General features: G+C 37.8%; 1 protein-coding gene across 4 annotated transcripts; it reads left to right on the top strand.

Moving 5' to 3' along the window:
• Window positions 1-1690: 1690 nt before the first annotated feature.
• On the top strand, window positions 1691-15113 carry pde9ac (phosphodiesterase 9ac). Of its 4 annotated transcripts, XR_006370938.1 has the most exons (21): window positions 1691-1870; window positions 2051-2275; window positions 3832-3902; window positions 4417-4494; window positions 4970-5013; window positions 5093-5147; window positions 5284-5354; window positions 5432-5519; window positions 5608-5689; window positions 5776-5850; window positions 5955-6041; window positions 6144-6248; window positions 6531-6613; window positions 6900-7056; window positions 7809-7922; window positions 8175-8279; window positions 8355-8483; window positions 8580-8675; window positions 10952-13627; window positions 14321-14446; window positions 14820-15113. XR_006370938.1 is itself a non-coding variant. In XM_044120590.1 (19 exons), exons 2-19 carry the CDS (start codon window positions 2207-2209, stop codon window positions 10997-10999), a joined length of 1557 nt encoding a protein of 518 aa, XP_043976525.1. In that variant the 5' UTR covers window positions 1691-1870; window positions 2103-2206; the 3' UTR covers window positions 11000-14099. The 4 variants fall into 4 exon arrangements, 3 of the variants coding, with proteins under 3 accessions (XP_043976525.1, XP_043976523.1, XP_043976524.1); XM_044120590.1 differs by lacking the exons at window positions 14321-14446; window positions 14820-15113 and having other exon boundaries at window positions 2103-2275; window positions 10952-14099; XM_044120588.1 differs by lacking the exons at window positions 14321-14446; window positions 14820-15113 and having other exon boundaries at window positions 10952-14099.
• Window positions 15114-16065: the final 952 nt, after the last annotated feature.

The raw sequence follows: 16065 nt of genomic DNA, 5'->3' as shown, positions 1-16065 counted from the left end.
CTTTTCTTTCTTCTGTCTTTAGTTTCTTAATTTTTCATTCTTGAGTTTTGTCTGGTGTTGCCCCAACATGACAGCTCTATCCAGGCATAAGAGGAACAGTTAAGCAACTCCATGATTTATTTGCCCCTTCTTTATGTTGCCAAGTCCTAAAGAAACATTGAAATAGCATAAAATATCAAAACAGGCTAAAAAAAAATTAAACGAGGTGTATTTACATGTGAACTAAATGTGTGAAAATTCATGCAGTTAAGCAGGCCCGATCTATTAGTATAATCAGAATAATGCGTTCCCCTCAGAAGTCCAGCTGCACATGTTTTGTTATGGAAATCCTCCCGATGTTATCGATTGCTTTTATCCCAAAATGGATCTTCCCTCGCTGAAGGTGTGAGTCCCGAGGTTGCATAACCTCATCAGATCCGCTCGGTTTGATCTGCTCATTGCTGTCTTTGTATTAAAGGATGCACCATTTGTTCACTGGCGCTCGCACTCATGAATACACATGCAGCACGGTGTCCTCACATGACAACAAGGAAAGAAAAACCCACAGAAAACTGGTGCATAATCACTTGTGCAACGTTGTCAGAGAGTGGAAGTGGGTTAGTATTGTGCTTTGGAAAGCTTCTTTTAATCTCTGGTGATCTCACTTACTGAACGCTGGTCACACAGTCTGTCCGGTCATGTTCCATCTTTCCTCCTGGTGTGGCAGGAGAGCTGGGAAGGGGTGTAATTAGACTCTGGGGGAAATGCATCACTTCAGAGTACAAAGAGGATGTGTGTTTGTGGGTCTGCAGGTGTGTGGAGAGAAGGTGTTGTCTGAGTTGACAGGAGCTGATCTACGCGCCCCAGTTCCAATTAATCACCTCCTGCCGCCTGTTTGAGCCCCGCTGCAGATGTCCTCGTTAACACCAGTCGGTCAATCTGAAATTCCCTGCAGAAAGACTGTTTTATTTTAAAATCTTTACTTTTTTGAAATATGTTTATAACTTTATTCAAATCATGTTAAAAGGGGGTGGAGCAAAATTATTTAACTGACAATATATTTTCCTTTTTTTTTTTTTTTTTTTACTTTGTAATCTATACTATAATAGCATATTTTGTTTTCCCAAAATGACTTGTCCCATGCTGATGGAGCCTTACTTGCAGCATAAAGGTATTTTGAATTTTAGAATATTAGAAATATTAGAATGTTTATTACAATGCAAAAGCAAATAATTCCTTTTTTAAATAACAAACCAAAAGCTGTATGACAGACAAACTGATTTGAATGGAGGCAGACTTTGATTTGATAGCTGTAGCTATCTTTTGTCTCTTGTCTTAACAACACTGTTATACCATTTTGATGTTATTTAACTTGCTGATTTAAAAAAAAAATGTTATTCCCTGAAACCAATCGACATTTCAACTCAGTGGAACAGGTTTCACTATTACCAAACTGAAACCTGTTTGGTAATACCGCCCTGCTGGCGGTGGGTTGGCGGTTCTCTGTTCAAATGCACTTTTCATAAAACTCAATCAAGCTTGAGGTATTTTCCAGTGAAGAACTGGCGAAGGCTAAATCATTTGCAAACATAGTTGAACATCTTTTGCCTGGTCTGAAACCCTCTTACTCTTTCAGACCTGATGATTGTCTCTTTATTCTCCATGGTGACAGTCCCATGGCAACAAGTGCTACTTATATTCACTGCTTTCACATGTCCGGCGTCACCAGCCTCATCACTCACAGCCTCCCTCTCCTTTTTACTGTATGTCAGTGGGCATGCGGTTGTTTGTGTCTAAACGCGCTGTCATGTGAGATGCGAGTAAGCCGGTTCTTCTGCACCTGGGACTTTGTTTCCAGTCTCCATGGGGGAGAAGGAGGATCGCTGACACCGTGAGTTCACTACATGCACTGATTTCTTTCAGCATTGTATATATTACTTTTGTTTTATCCATTTATTACGTCCATTGTCTCATTGAAAGTTCTCAAGTTGTTACAAATATGACTTAAGTGTTAAGTTGTTGACATAGTGTTTGTAGTTATTGCTTGATTTTTTATTTTTTTGTTTGTCAGATTTGTATTTATTGCCTGTGCAAAGCATACCAAAACATCAACCTATTTCCAGCATATCCTGAGAAGCAGAACAGAGATTTTGACTCTTCAGGGTGTTAACTGGGTCTCCAAAGTGAAACCTCTTCAGGTGTTTAGCAGAGGAGACAAAAAAGCGCCATGGGGTCCAGTTCCTCATCCTTCCCCCCCAGAAACATTTACCTGGATGTCGAAGGGAAGGTGCAGAAGGTGAGACTAACTGTACATGTTCAAATGAAGAGTTTGTATTATTGAACTTGGTAAATGCTATATATCAAATGGATCCACACTTAAATATGCACAGACTGGATTATGCATGAATGAAATTGTCAGGGAGCATAGAATAAAAACACATCAAAGAGCATTAAACGTTATTGTCACCATCAGGAACAGAATCATTTCACGACTGAAAAGATTAAAACTTTGTTACTCAAACCCTTCGCAGTTCACAAGCTTATTCATGGATTTATTATGTTGTTATGCCTGCAAAAAGACAATGAGCACCAGAGAGAGAGGCAAAGAGCTTTAACAGCAAATGTAATAACAGGAACAAATACAAACAAAATCAATAAGAATAAATGTCTATAAACAACAAAAGAGATATTTTTGAAAATTTGTCTATTATATAGTTTTCCATGTATGTTTGAAATGTCATTATATATTTGAACAGATTATCTTTTTTTAAAATTTATTAAAACTAGCTAACATAAGCAACATAACTTTGACACAAACAGAATAAAAATTAAACAAAGTTCTTGATTTATTTTCCAAATATTGCTATTTGGGGTTTTTTTCTTTCATCTTTGTCCTATCTTTGAGTTCACTCTCAATAACATGAAAAAAAAGATCACCTATCTTTCTGGAAAGGGAGTTTAGAGCAAAATAAACATCAAAACAAACTGTGATAAACAAAAACTTAAACCATAAGTTACCTGTTCAACAGCAATTACAATATCCCAGAGGATTCAAGAACCATAACAAGGATCTAAAATTAGACACTGAAGAATGTCAGTGAGCCTTTAAGGTGCTGCCAACAATCCACACATCTCTTTCTGCATCCTTAAGACTCTGGAAAACTTTTTTTTTTTTTTTTTTATAGTGCTCTGAATGTTAATTGTTTTTGACATAAATCTTGAATAATGTTTAAATAAATCAAATTCAGCCTTCTATAAGCAGCTACAACATACGGTTTCAGGCTCAGGTTTGACACATCATAGTTCAAAATAATAACAAGCACAAGCAGAAGCACTCCACATCTAGTGATGCAAAAGGTTTTTTAAGTGGAGGTCTGGCTATGACACATGTCTCCACAGGAGCTTCAAGCCCATGATTTGGACAGCGGTGTGGTTTTGTTTTTCTGCCGTACAGCTGGGGCTAATGCCCCTGCTCCCATGAAAACTACAGTTTTCTGGATCTTTGCTGTAAATCATTGTTCATTCCTTCAATTTCACAGCCTGCAAGTGCTGACTTACTCTTGTAAACTAGACTAATTTGTTTGCATGTGACATCTTTAAGGTCTCTGGGAAATCTCACACTCCAGCTGTTGTTTTCTGTCAAAGTTTTCCCACACAGCAATGTTGCCTTTAGCTTATTCCAAAACTCATTTCACTTTCTTAGATGCTTTTTAGATATTTATTTAAAAAAACCCATAGTAAATTGTATGACCTCGATGTTATGAATTTGTGTAACATAGAGGCTTTTTATGCAAATCGTTTTTCTCTGCCGTCTGACCTTGGATCTGACTTTGTTGAATTACGACATTTCAGGTAGTTTTCAGTCAGCACTGTAGTCCGTGTGACATCAAGGAACTTCTGTGTTCCTCATCCAACCTTCCCAGGTTTGTTGTTTGGTTTGGTTTCACATTACAAAATAAGGAAATACCGAGTAAACATACAAACATATATATATATATGAACCTTTTCCCACTGTGGGACAATTTAGACAGCATTCTGTTCTATTGTGTAGCAAAATGTTGACATACTTTACAGATGAAAACTGAGGATTAATGACAAATGTGAGCTTTGTGGCTTACTCTCAAGTTAATGTTACGTTTTTGTCTTTTTTTTCATATGGCAGCATACACTTGCAAAAGTTTGCACACCCTGTAAAGGTTTTCAAATTGTTTTATTCTAAAACCATAAACTAGAGGGGCTGAATAATAATTATTAAAAAAAACAATGCCCACCAAACTATTCAGATTGGTGGTGGTAAGAAATACCAAACTGAAGTTTGTGGTTTTAATGTGGCAAAATGTAAAACAAAAGGGGTGATGAGCATTTTTGTGAGGCATTGCATGCAATACTCACATGTAATGCTCACATTTTTCTTCAAATCTCATTGTCTTTCAACAGGAACTCTGCCATTAAGGTTGTAAATCCAGAAGGTGCCATGGTCTCCATCGATGCCACAATGCCCACCAACTCTCCAAAGTAACTTACCAGACATACTGTAGAAATATTGCACCTTTGTTTAAATTTCCTCACATTCCATTTTCTTAAAAATGGAAAATTACGTAAAATCAACTTTTTGACAGTCAGCTCATACAGACTAGCGGCAGCAACAATTAGCAAACATCTGGTGGAACTACAAGTCTGCAGAGCTTTTCATGTGAACCTCTTCTCTGTCCAACTCTCCTAATAGTTGTAGATGGGATAATGAACTAACATTGTTGTGACGATATGGAGTGTTGGAAAGAGCAGGAGCTTCTTAAAGAGACACAGGTCCTATTTCAAGGTGTTAAGTTACGAAGTCAAAACTCTTTTAAGTCATGTTGCATCCTTTGATTTTAAGTGTTTGCATCCGTTGATGGATTCATCAGCTCTTTAGGCGCACTAAACGAACTTCAAAGTGCCAGATGATACGATAAGGGAGAAACTAAAGTGTTCACATCTGATTTCTTAACAGTTTTCTTTACAAAGTTGTCCCGCTATCTTCTGATCAGCCAGGAGGTAAAGAATTTAAGAAAATCGTATGGGAAATTATTGTACTGGTGTTCAACGGCTCATCAGATTTTTATTCTTGCCACAGACAGGGAGGACATGTTTCAGAGCGTGCTGTCTCAGGTGGCAGAGCAGTTCACCAGGTAACACCTTCATCTTTTGAAGCTTTCCCATCGCCATTTTGCAAAAAGTTCTTGAAACCGCGACGGCCCTCAGAGGTAAACTGAATCGCTTGTAAACAGAGCTGACTTCTCATTTGTTCTTAACTGTCTGAGACAGAGCCTTTCGCATCAGTGAGCTGAAGGCTGAGGTCACCAACAGGTTGGCAGCGTTGGAAAAGAGAGTGGAAAGTGAGTGGGCAACAAAAAAGAGAAGCATCTACAAAACTCTGATAGGGAACTCAAATTTATCATTCGCCCTGTTTCAGTGGAGGGTTTGAAAGTAGTCGAAATCGAAAAATGTAAAAACGATCTGAAGAAACTTCGAGATGAGATGACTTCAAGAGGTGGAAGTAGGTGAGACTTCAAACACGGCATCACACCGAGTACATTAAAACAATAGCAACAATGAAGATTGATTTACTGTGTCTACTTCTGACCTTAGGGTAAGCTGTTCCTGCAAATTCAATTTCTCAGAAGAGGGGAAGAAGGTCACACCTAGAAGAGATGTCCCCACTTACCCAAAGGTATTTTTCTCCGCAATGCAGCCTCTGAAGTTCACAAAAGATGTGTGTGGATTTTCTGACCGTGTTCGTTTATCTGCCACATTCAGTACACACTGTCTCAGGAGACCATTGAGGCACTGAAGAAGCCAACGTTTGACGTTTGGCACTGGGAACATAATGAGGTTTGGTGATTTCCATCATTACGGTTTAACGTTATCCCTCTCACCTCCAAGAAAGAAGGATGTTATTATTAATTATTATTATTTTTCTCCATTTGTGGTGACAGATGTTGAGTTGTCTGGAGTTTATGTACCATGACTTGGGATTGGTGAAGGAATTTAACATGAACCCCATCATACTCAAACGCTGGCTGGTAAATAAAGCAGACGCGCGTTAATCTACGTATTTCTGTTAGAAACACAGATTAATTTAATATCCTGTAATATAAAAACAGTGTGTGTTCTTTACTTTTTAGCTGGCGATACAGGAAAACTATCGCAACAATCCTTTCCACAACTTTCGACACTGCTTCTGTGTTAGTCAGATGATGTACGGCATGATTCACCTTTGCAACCTGCAGGTATGGTAGATATTTGTTCAGGGCCTTTCAAAATTATTCATACATCTTGAACTTTAACAAGATGTAAAAGTTTGTCTTTTACATCTGCATGCAAAAATTGCATGCATCAATTTTGATGCATGCAAAATTGAAGCTTGCTATTTTATTGTGGCAAAACATATAAAAAATTAAAGAGCTATGAAGCATTGAATACGTCCCAATCTTATTTACTAAAACCAGATGTAAGATTATTTAATTAAAGACAGTATTTCCAGGCTTGTTTCATCATCCATTACCCTGTAGGGGAAGCTGACCCTCACAGATCTGGGAATTTTAATGACAACAGCGGTGTGTCATGACTTGGACCACCCTGGCTACAACAACACGTAAGACTCACTCCTATGTCTGTAGTAATGTTGACATATGCAGCACTGGAGAAGTCCACTGACCCTCGTTATGTTTTGATATACTCTGCACAACATTGTTGTTGATGAGCTGTGAAACTAGTTCAGCCTGGAGAGAATTCAGGTATGAAAACATTCCCACTGAGCAAATCATGTTGATGCGTTTGTGTCTGGATTTTATGCAGGTGAAAACCTTATCAGAAAACCTTCATGAGAACTTACTATCCAGCCATCTCAGATCCATTCTACTGTGTCATCCGTTTATCAGATACCAAATCAACGCTCGCACGGAGCTGGCAGTGCGCTACAACGACATCTCCCCGCTGGAGAACCATCATTGTGCTGTGGCCTTTCAGATCCTTTCGCTTCCTGAGTGCAACATCTTTGCAAATGTTGATCCAGAGGCATTTAAAAAGATCAGACAGGTGAGATATTGTTTGTCCTGAATCTCTTGCACTGCTGTCACATCTATGCATCGTTCCGATTCTGATTTCACAAGGAATCAGCAAAGATGATCTTACTTATTTCTGTCCAGACTCATATCTTAACTTATCTTAACTTTTGTAGACTTTTTTGTCATAACGATGGGTTTTCTGACAAACCCAGTATTTGGCAACAAAAAAGTTAGCCAAAATAAATCCATTTGGGTACATGCTGCATGCTTTTGTTTAACCCAACCTCTGGGCATCCTCTCCCGTCACTGAAATCAACTCACCACCGAAGTGATCAGTGGACAGCTTCTCCCCTTTCTTCTCCCAAGTGTCCAAGACATGCAGCTGCAGATCAGATGAGATGACAACAAAGTCTTTCAATGAAGTGCAGCCAAGGATGCCCTGGTGCCTCGAGCACATATGGACACCCTCATGCTTGAACATGCAGTCCATCATGGACAATCCACGATTAGCACATTAGCACACTTTGATACAACATGTATTGTGTTGTACGAAGGTCAAATGAGCTAAATATACAGTGCAATTCTGTAAACCTTTTATGCCTTTTCTTTCACTTCAGACTTATGCTCTACTTCAGGTTGGTCACAATTCAATCAAGCCTGTGGTTGTAAAGTGACTAAATTTGAAAACATTTAAGAGCTATGACTATTTTTGAATGCCAGTGTATGTTGATTTCAAATCTAAATAATAATAAAAAGATTTTTACTTTCCTTTCATGTTTTCAGGCTATTATCACCCTTATTCTGGCCACTGACATGGCCAGGCACGGTGAGATTCTTGAAGGCTTCAGGCAGAAACTGGACAACTTTGATTTTAGCAACGAGGACCATGTGATGTGTGTATGTAAACATTTTCACCAACAAAATCCCCATCTGTTAATGTTGCTCTACTGCTACTCTTATGGATCGGGCCTTTTGTGACGAAATGTATTGCAATGAGCCAAAGTCACAAACAAGGCGTTTCTGAAGAATGAGAAATTAAAACTGGAAATACAAGCACGACAGATTATTTTCACAGCTGCACTTGTTTTAGTCCTCAGCTCTTGGACCTGTTGAATTTGAGGTTGAACGGGCTTATGTTTATTATTTTAGTTGCAGAAGGTGTTGATCAAGTGCTGCGATATTTCCAACGAGGTGAGGCCAACTGAGGTTGCTGAGCCGTGGGTGGACTGTTTATTGGAGGAATACTTCATGCAGGTGAATTTCCTTTGACCAGAATCATCTAATCTTAACATGACAAAATACTAAAGCAGTGATCTCTTTGGTTTTAAGAGTGACAGGGAGAAGTCTGAGGGTCTTCCAGTAGCTCCCTTCATGGACAGAGACAAAGTTACCAAACCCACAGCTCAGATTGGATTCATCAAGTTTGTCCTCATCCCCATGTTTGAGACAGTCATGAAGGTATTGGACAAATGTGAATTGCTAATACAGCACTCTCTTTTCTAAAAAAAAAAAAAAAAGAAACAGTTGTTTACTCTACATGTGTATTTTGACCAGCTATTCCCTCAGATTGAAGAAATCATGGTTCAGCCTTTGAGAGACTCTCGAGACCATTATGAGGAGCTGAAGCAGCTTGAAGACTCAATGACAGTGGTAGGATTTGTCTTTTTCGTTTTTTTTTTTTTTTTTTTTTCTTTACACCCCTAATTTAGTTCAGTTTGGCTACATAGAGAAAGCAACGTGAGAGACACTGTGTGATACAGTTGTCAGTCACAAAGAACACCAAATTATTGACATTTTTCTAAAATTGTCAGGACACTGACTGCTTTTTCCTGAGATGCATTTGTTCTAGATTTCACCCAGTCCAGCAACATTCAAAAATCAGTGGAGACGCAGGAAACAGTAGGGATTATTTTTGCATGGGCTATAAAAAAAATCTCAAACAAACAACTCTCCCTGTCCTCCAGCCAGGCAATACTTAATACAAACCCAAGTAATGAAACTAATCATTGTCCCTCATTCTTTGCCAGAAAACGAATAAGAACATTTTCCCCCTAAATGGTTGCTTTAACGTTCCAGTGTGAAACATTCAGAGACATCTATTTGCAGAAACGCATGACATCCCAAACTACTCTTTTATATGTTTCAAGTTTTGTAGCAGTGAGAATCATTGTGTTTATGTTGTTCAAGGGCATCCAAGTTATGGTCTCGATGCTACAGTAACACAAGAATAAATGAACAAAAACTGTTACTGTTTACATCCAATAAAACAATTAAATGTCTCTCTTACTCTTATGAAATCTACCATCGCTCAACTAGTCTAAACACACACAGAACACTGACAACACACACTTTTAATCAAGGTCGTGATTAAGATAAGAGTTTACGAGCATTTTCAAGGTTTTAAAGTTATACATGATTATAACGTTCATAAGCATTAAACACACATAATTACTTTATAACTTGAAATATAATTCCTAGTTCTGACAATAAACCATGCCCACCAGTTATGGTGTATAAAAGGACGATTACTTAGTGACAACTTAATAAAAATAAACACCATAAGCATTTTCCTACTTTTCCCTGATGGCACACAAAAGGCTGTGAAAAACTTTGAGTCTTCACACACACCAGCAGAAATCAAAGCTTGCATGTGCTGACAGATTAGATCAGCGCATGAGGATTTGATTGGGAAACTATAAAGTAGAGTCTGTTTTCCTCTTTACCAAGATGAAGTCACTCAAACATTCACACACACAAACACACACACTCAAACACCCGCTCTCGTCACGTCCTAATGTAAAGGTCTCTTTTCTTCAATGAGGCAGAGAAGAAAAAAAAATTGAAAATATGTCAGTAGGCTTTGAGACAAATTATGGTCTGTAGCGAGTGTGTAAAATCAAATCAGATGAATTCTTAGTTGTGATTTGTGTGTTTTAGTGAGTGCAGTGAGCGCTCTGAAAACATTTATAATCAGGAATGTGCTGCACTATCACCATGCTTGATTTGTCATTTCAGCTTTAAGAGATCAATTTGCTCCCATAATCCCATATAATTGAGTTTTCTGGCAAATCTAAATCTTTCACTTTGAAAGCAAGCATAAAATGTTTCAGAGGGCTCACATGAAAGACACAAACCAAAAAATGTTTGAGTTCACATGCGACATGAAAGACTTTAAATTGAATCTTGTCATTGGTGAAAACAAAATGGTGAAAATGTTACGAATTTAATCTTCTCTTTTTTTCCCCCTATAGTCATGATTTTTTCTGTTGAAGAGCTGAAATCATAACTTCTTTGACGTATTTGAACTTTGATTTATTTTATAAATTTACTCTTCACTAACAACCTAACTCTGAAACTTTGTTTCTTGCAGAAGTCTTTAAAGGACCATTTAGGTATTTTGTTTGGATGTTATGTGACGGACCAACACGAAGTAGAACATGTTTAATATCCCTGAAGGTTTCTTGTTTCTCATGGGTTTGTTCACAGATTCTCCTCATCAAGTTTGACTAAGACCTAGCCATTTTGGAAAGAATTGGGTGTTGGTTTTTTTTTTATCTCTTGTTGTGCAAACCTGGTAGAAAAATATCCCCAAAACCAGCAGCCATAACCTCAGGCAAATATGACAACAAAGTCTTGAAGGAGGGGGACACTTCTCAAGTTTTGTTTTTTAAAACATTTTGAACACAATGTAGAATTATCTCTTGCGCCTCCAAATAACTTGAACTTTGTGGTTGTAATGTTACAAAATGCAAAAAATTAAACAGGAACTCTTGCAAGGTTTTTCAATATTGAACCATCTTGCACTATCTGAACTGGGCAGTGGGTGTCTACTTATCTAAAACCCAGTCTTAACATAAACCTTTGTCCTTGAGGTAAAATAATTCCAGTTTACCTAAATTCATTTTATTTATTTTTTTAAATTGCAGGAGTCGTCTTTCATGGGCCGATTGAAGAAAGATTTGAAAAGTGAGTGAGGCCCCGGTGAAGACATTCGGTGCTGCATACTGAAGATGACAGCTGAAGCAGGGGCCTAAGATAAAAGTGACACAGCTCTGCAGCACGCTGAACTAAAATTAGGCAATGCATTTCTTGAACTTTGACTTTGATTTTTACAGCAGATGATGAAGGGAGGTGCATATTTATGCCGTGAACGCACTAGTCTATGAATTTGCATTTTTTAAAAATGTGTTGTTTGTTTTTTTGGCCAGAAAATCTAAGGGAATCGCTTTTCCAATCAGAGAGTAATTTATTTTAATTTATTATGTGCTTTCACAATCTATAGAACAAGATTTGTAGTTTGCCAAGGTTTTGGCTGTTTAAATAAATAAAAGGGGCCAGAGTGGCACATTTTAAATGAAAATCTAGCAATAAAGTTTCACTTGGTATTACAAATTAATGTTTTTTCCCAAGAATTATACAATGTCATACATTCATCTTTTAATGAATTGTCCTTTTGCATTTACTTTTTAGTGGAATACAGTGCATGAAGTGTGTTATAAAACATAGGGTGACTGAGGAGCCAAAATAAACTTTCCTTTAATAGGAAAAAACCTCAAGTTGCAGCAATTTGCCTTATCCAGTTTAAAACTAAACAGGCAGTAAAATACATGGAACAAAAATATGGGGCCTCAAAAAATAGTCCCAACTGTTAATGGAGAACAAACTGGAAAAATCAAACTGAAAAGTGAAAATTGGTCCTAAGCTAAGACAACCCAAACTTAGCTAAAGCACAGCTTTAGCCTCAGTCTTAAAAATAGACAGGGTGCTCACAGATAAAGCTTGGGAGTTGGCTCCACCAGAGAGCAGCCTGATAACTTTGAGACCTGCCTCCCATTTCAGAAGCTGCAGGAACCACAAATAAAAACTGCAGTCTAGGCGTGAAGGGCTGCGCTGGAAATTAAGGGAACTATGAAGTCGTTAAGATAAGATTGAGCCAGACTATTTATGGCTTTACAAGTAAAACAAAGTTAAAATTTTAGATACCATCATGAGAATTTTCTTTTGATCATCTGAAGTCTTTCAAGGTAATTTTTTTGACCTTGTTATGATAAAGAGCAAAAAAAGCCCAGCTATGGATTGACAGATACCCTGGTTTGATGTTCTGTATCACTTTCTGCACCTACTTTTGGCAATTTTCTGCAAATAAAGATGGAACAGGAAGGTCGGTGTCCGGAAACCTTTAGATGTGTCCCTGGCACAACACACCAGAATCAAATGGCTCAATTACATAATGCAGTCAAGTTCTCCACAGTCTAGCGAATGACCTCAGTATTTGACTCAGGCTTGCCGAAGCAGAAACACGACTAAAAGTTGCTGTACATCCAGCCTCGAGAACCGGATTTGAATGTGATGTTAATACAGCATGAACAAAACATCTACTGTGAATAGGATTAATTAAAAGCCTTTCTCCACATAACCAAAATGTTAGACATGGACTGTCACTTTGGTAAATTTTTTTGTTATCATTCCTACTTTAAATTACCCAACCATTTCTGCGCATCTCATGTCTTCAGGAGGACGTTCGAGAGCCGATGCGTGCCGAAACTAAACACTGCCTCACCTTGTTTAGATCTTGTCGATTTAAGAGACGATGTGATAGGATCCATTTTTGAGGTATTCGTCAGGACTCTGATGGAGGCATTTTGGATGAGCTGCACTGGTGGAATTTTTATTTTACCTGTATAAACACTGTGACAGTAATGTAACCTTCTCAAGGTAATAGCAGGCACCAGTTTTTCTGTCTTGTTCTGACAGAAAAACACGACCTATGCTTTGACGTCCCACATCTTTCCCTCTCTAAACACATTCTCAGTCTACACCAGAATACAACAACTTCAAAATAGTCATATACGCAACTCATGTGCTCTCTGTGATTTAAAAGTTCAGGCAAAGCATAATAAGTTATAGGAACAAGGTTAGTGGCTGGTTTTTATATTCATGAATGCTGCCTCGTGCAGTGAGTAGAAAACCTTCCAGGTGTTCCCACCCCACCATCACTACCTGATGTGTTTCATTCAGCTGTTCTACGGTTCTACTCCTCTCATTTGTCAAACTTATCACTACTTTTTCCAAGTGACGACAACCCAAAGGTGTACTTATGGAAACCCACTCCACAGTCCACACCCACTTTTCCTGCCACAGTTTCCCTGCGAGCCACAGGGATGGTGGTGGTTTTCCTCCAGGTACTTCACGCTGCTTTTATGGATGCCTTTTTATGCAGCATGTTGTAAATTACTCTGTTATTACTTTACCTTTAGGCTACATCTGACATCCACTAAATGCCGCCTGTGTAGTTCTGGTGAAATTATATGACTACACACTGGCAAACAGTGCAGATCAACAATGTTTGTACTCTACTTTAGGTGGAAGGTTTGCCTGAATTGTTTTACATCTATGTAGCATGACTAAACTACATTTGCAGCCCACCAGTGTGCAATCTATTTTGATGAATGTGTTCATTTGCCTGTCAGTTTGAGTGTTATTCCGACTTAAGTTGCTAAAGAGATAATCTTGAGGCAACAACAGAGAAATCAGCAGACCACATGCTTCAGTGGCTGTTCAGATGAAAGAGGAGAAAAGGCTTGTTTTGGACTTGAATAAAGGTAATTACCCACTACCTTCACCACATTGCATGACAGAGAGTTGAGAATTATCATGTAAGAAATGCTGTAATCAAATGATGTTTTATCACATCATACTATTGTCCTGTTTATTGCAATGCTAGCTATAAATAAAATGTGTTATAAATAAAAAATGCCTAAGATGTGCTCAATTAAAAATAGATGATGGAAAATGTTAATTTTAGATATTTTTTTTGTGAGATGCAAGCAGCTTTTAGTCTTTTTTTTTCTTTTCATTTTTCTTTATTTTATTTTATTTTTACAAAAGTTAGTTGGGCCAGTCTCTAACTTGTTGACTGGTGTTTTTTGATGAAATCGACACTAATTAAATCTCCTCGTATTTAAACCTCTGTAGCTGTTTTGTTTGCCTGCAGGCAGGATGCCACATCACAGCACACCATCACAATACTTCAACTGCTTTGCTTGTGGATATGAAGGGAAATGCATTAATTATATCTGAAATAGTTTAACACTTAATGAGTGTTTATATATATATATCCATCTGTGTTTATACATGTTGGTTTAATTTCATCCTGTTTATTCTGATATTGCTGGTTATTTATTTCCACCTATTTTTTATTATATTTCCTCATGCTTGAGCTAAGAGCCTGCTTTATGTGTGCACATTTTTTTGTTGTTTTTTTTGTTGTTGTTTTTTTTGCAATTAAACCTCAGACCTTCAGTGTTCTGAGCAGAAGTGTCACATACCTCCCACAACTTTCATGGAGCTCTAAATCTGCACCGGTGGTCTCGCAAATCCTGATCTTGGAGCCAGGAGAGAGTTTGAAAGAGAAACACAGGGTAATTTGATCACGCTTAATCCCTTTTATCTCGTTTCATCCACACTTTATCAGATTAAAGAGCATGTGAGAAACGCGCAGTCAGGAATGCTGATTGAAACTGATAAGATGTTTGTTGTTTGAAAAGAAAAAGGGAAGACTCACTTTGTGTGACAGCACAGGTCATTTCTTGTAAATGCAAATACAGTGATTGACATGTTGTGACTTGATTATTTGTAACACAGACAAGAGAAAATTTCCAACAAATGATACCAAGCAGGGTCTCTCCTAATTTGAATGTCATTGTTGTATCCAAATTTTGCTCTTTGTTACTGTATTTATACGACACCTTAGGCTCCAAAGATTCAGTCATCCGAAATGTTCTCTGGTTACAGGACAAGGGCAAGACTGGCCTGTTTTCATCTGGCCAAACAAATCACGCAAACAAAGGCGAGCGAGCAGGAGGGATGGCTAAATTATCCAGGAACCGACACCCACACTCCTAAGAATGCTAAGCTCCTTGTTTGACCATTAAACTGTGAAGACACAAACTGGATTTACTGATGACAGCTACATCTCTGCTAATAATGGCAAAACGTCAAAGGTCACAAGGGAGAGTAAAGGATAAACAGTGTTTCTACATTTTTGCACCAGCACTTCGAGACCCTTGTGGAGGAGAGAGAGCAAAAGGTGTGACTGCTGTGTAAAACCATTTTCACCCTCGGGTGAAACTTCAGTAAATTCAGTAGATGTTTTATGATAGAAGAGTTCAAATGTGTTCAGAAATGTGAAGTGGTTGGGTAACTTTACATGTTTTTCAAAAGATTTTATATAAAAAATCTGAAAAGTGTGGCATGCATTTGCTTTCACCTCCCTTAGAGGAATCAAATGTTACCAAACGTCTTCAGACCTCGCCTACCTAAATCAACTTGTGTACCTGTGCATAATCCAATATTAGGACTCAGAGGGGATTTTTTTATACATTAACGAAGAAGCGGCTTCGTAAAGACGAAAGAACATAGCAGTTGCTGAGAATTGCAAAGCAGGCTAAAGTTTTCATCCCGGGTTTTCAATGAAAGTCATCTGTAAACGTAACAAGCTTGCTGACACTCCAACGGGCCTTTTAAGAAAAAAAGTGCAATTTTGATCTCAGTTAGTAAGCATTTCACGCTATGGATGTGCAAAGATGGTGGAGACATAGACAAAAAGAAAAAACTTTGCAGCTATAACTACAACCAAAACTGCTTCTATAAAGAACTGATTTAGACAACTGAATATCAATGCACGTTTTAGGGTTTTTTGTTGTTTAAAGAAATTAAGTATTTCTTCTAGATTCTTGACTGAATTGATACACATGAACACAAAGGTTCATGTATTTAGTGGTGTGTGTTCTTGTCAGCATGAAGTGGAAGATTTGTAAAATTATTAGAAGAGTGTGCACTAAAACAGCATTAATAACTTTGGTTCTGATTTGAAAATTGTAAATATGGTCAATTTATGGCATAAAACAGTGAGGCGCTGCCTAACGATGGAACATTTCAATAAATGCTCATACCAGATTGTTAAATTATAATTTATATCTCAGCCAATAGACATGGACAGTGTGAAAGAAAACCATAGCAATAAGGCAAAAAAACCAAA

Source organism: Gambusia affinis, linkage group LG06 (genome assembly GCF_019740435.1).
Source record: "Gambusia affinis linkage group LG06, SWU_Gaff_1.0, whole genome shotgun sequence".
Taxonomy (NCBI): Eukaryota; Metazoa; Chordata; class Actinopteri; order Cyprinodontiformes; family Poeciliidae; genus Gambusia; species Gambusia affinis.
The sequence above is the reverse complement of the archived record's forward strand: the minus strand, read 5'-3'. Positions and strand labels throughout refer to the sequence as shown.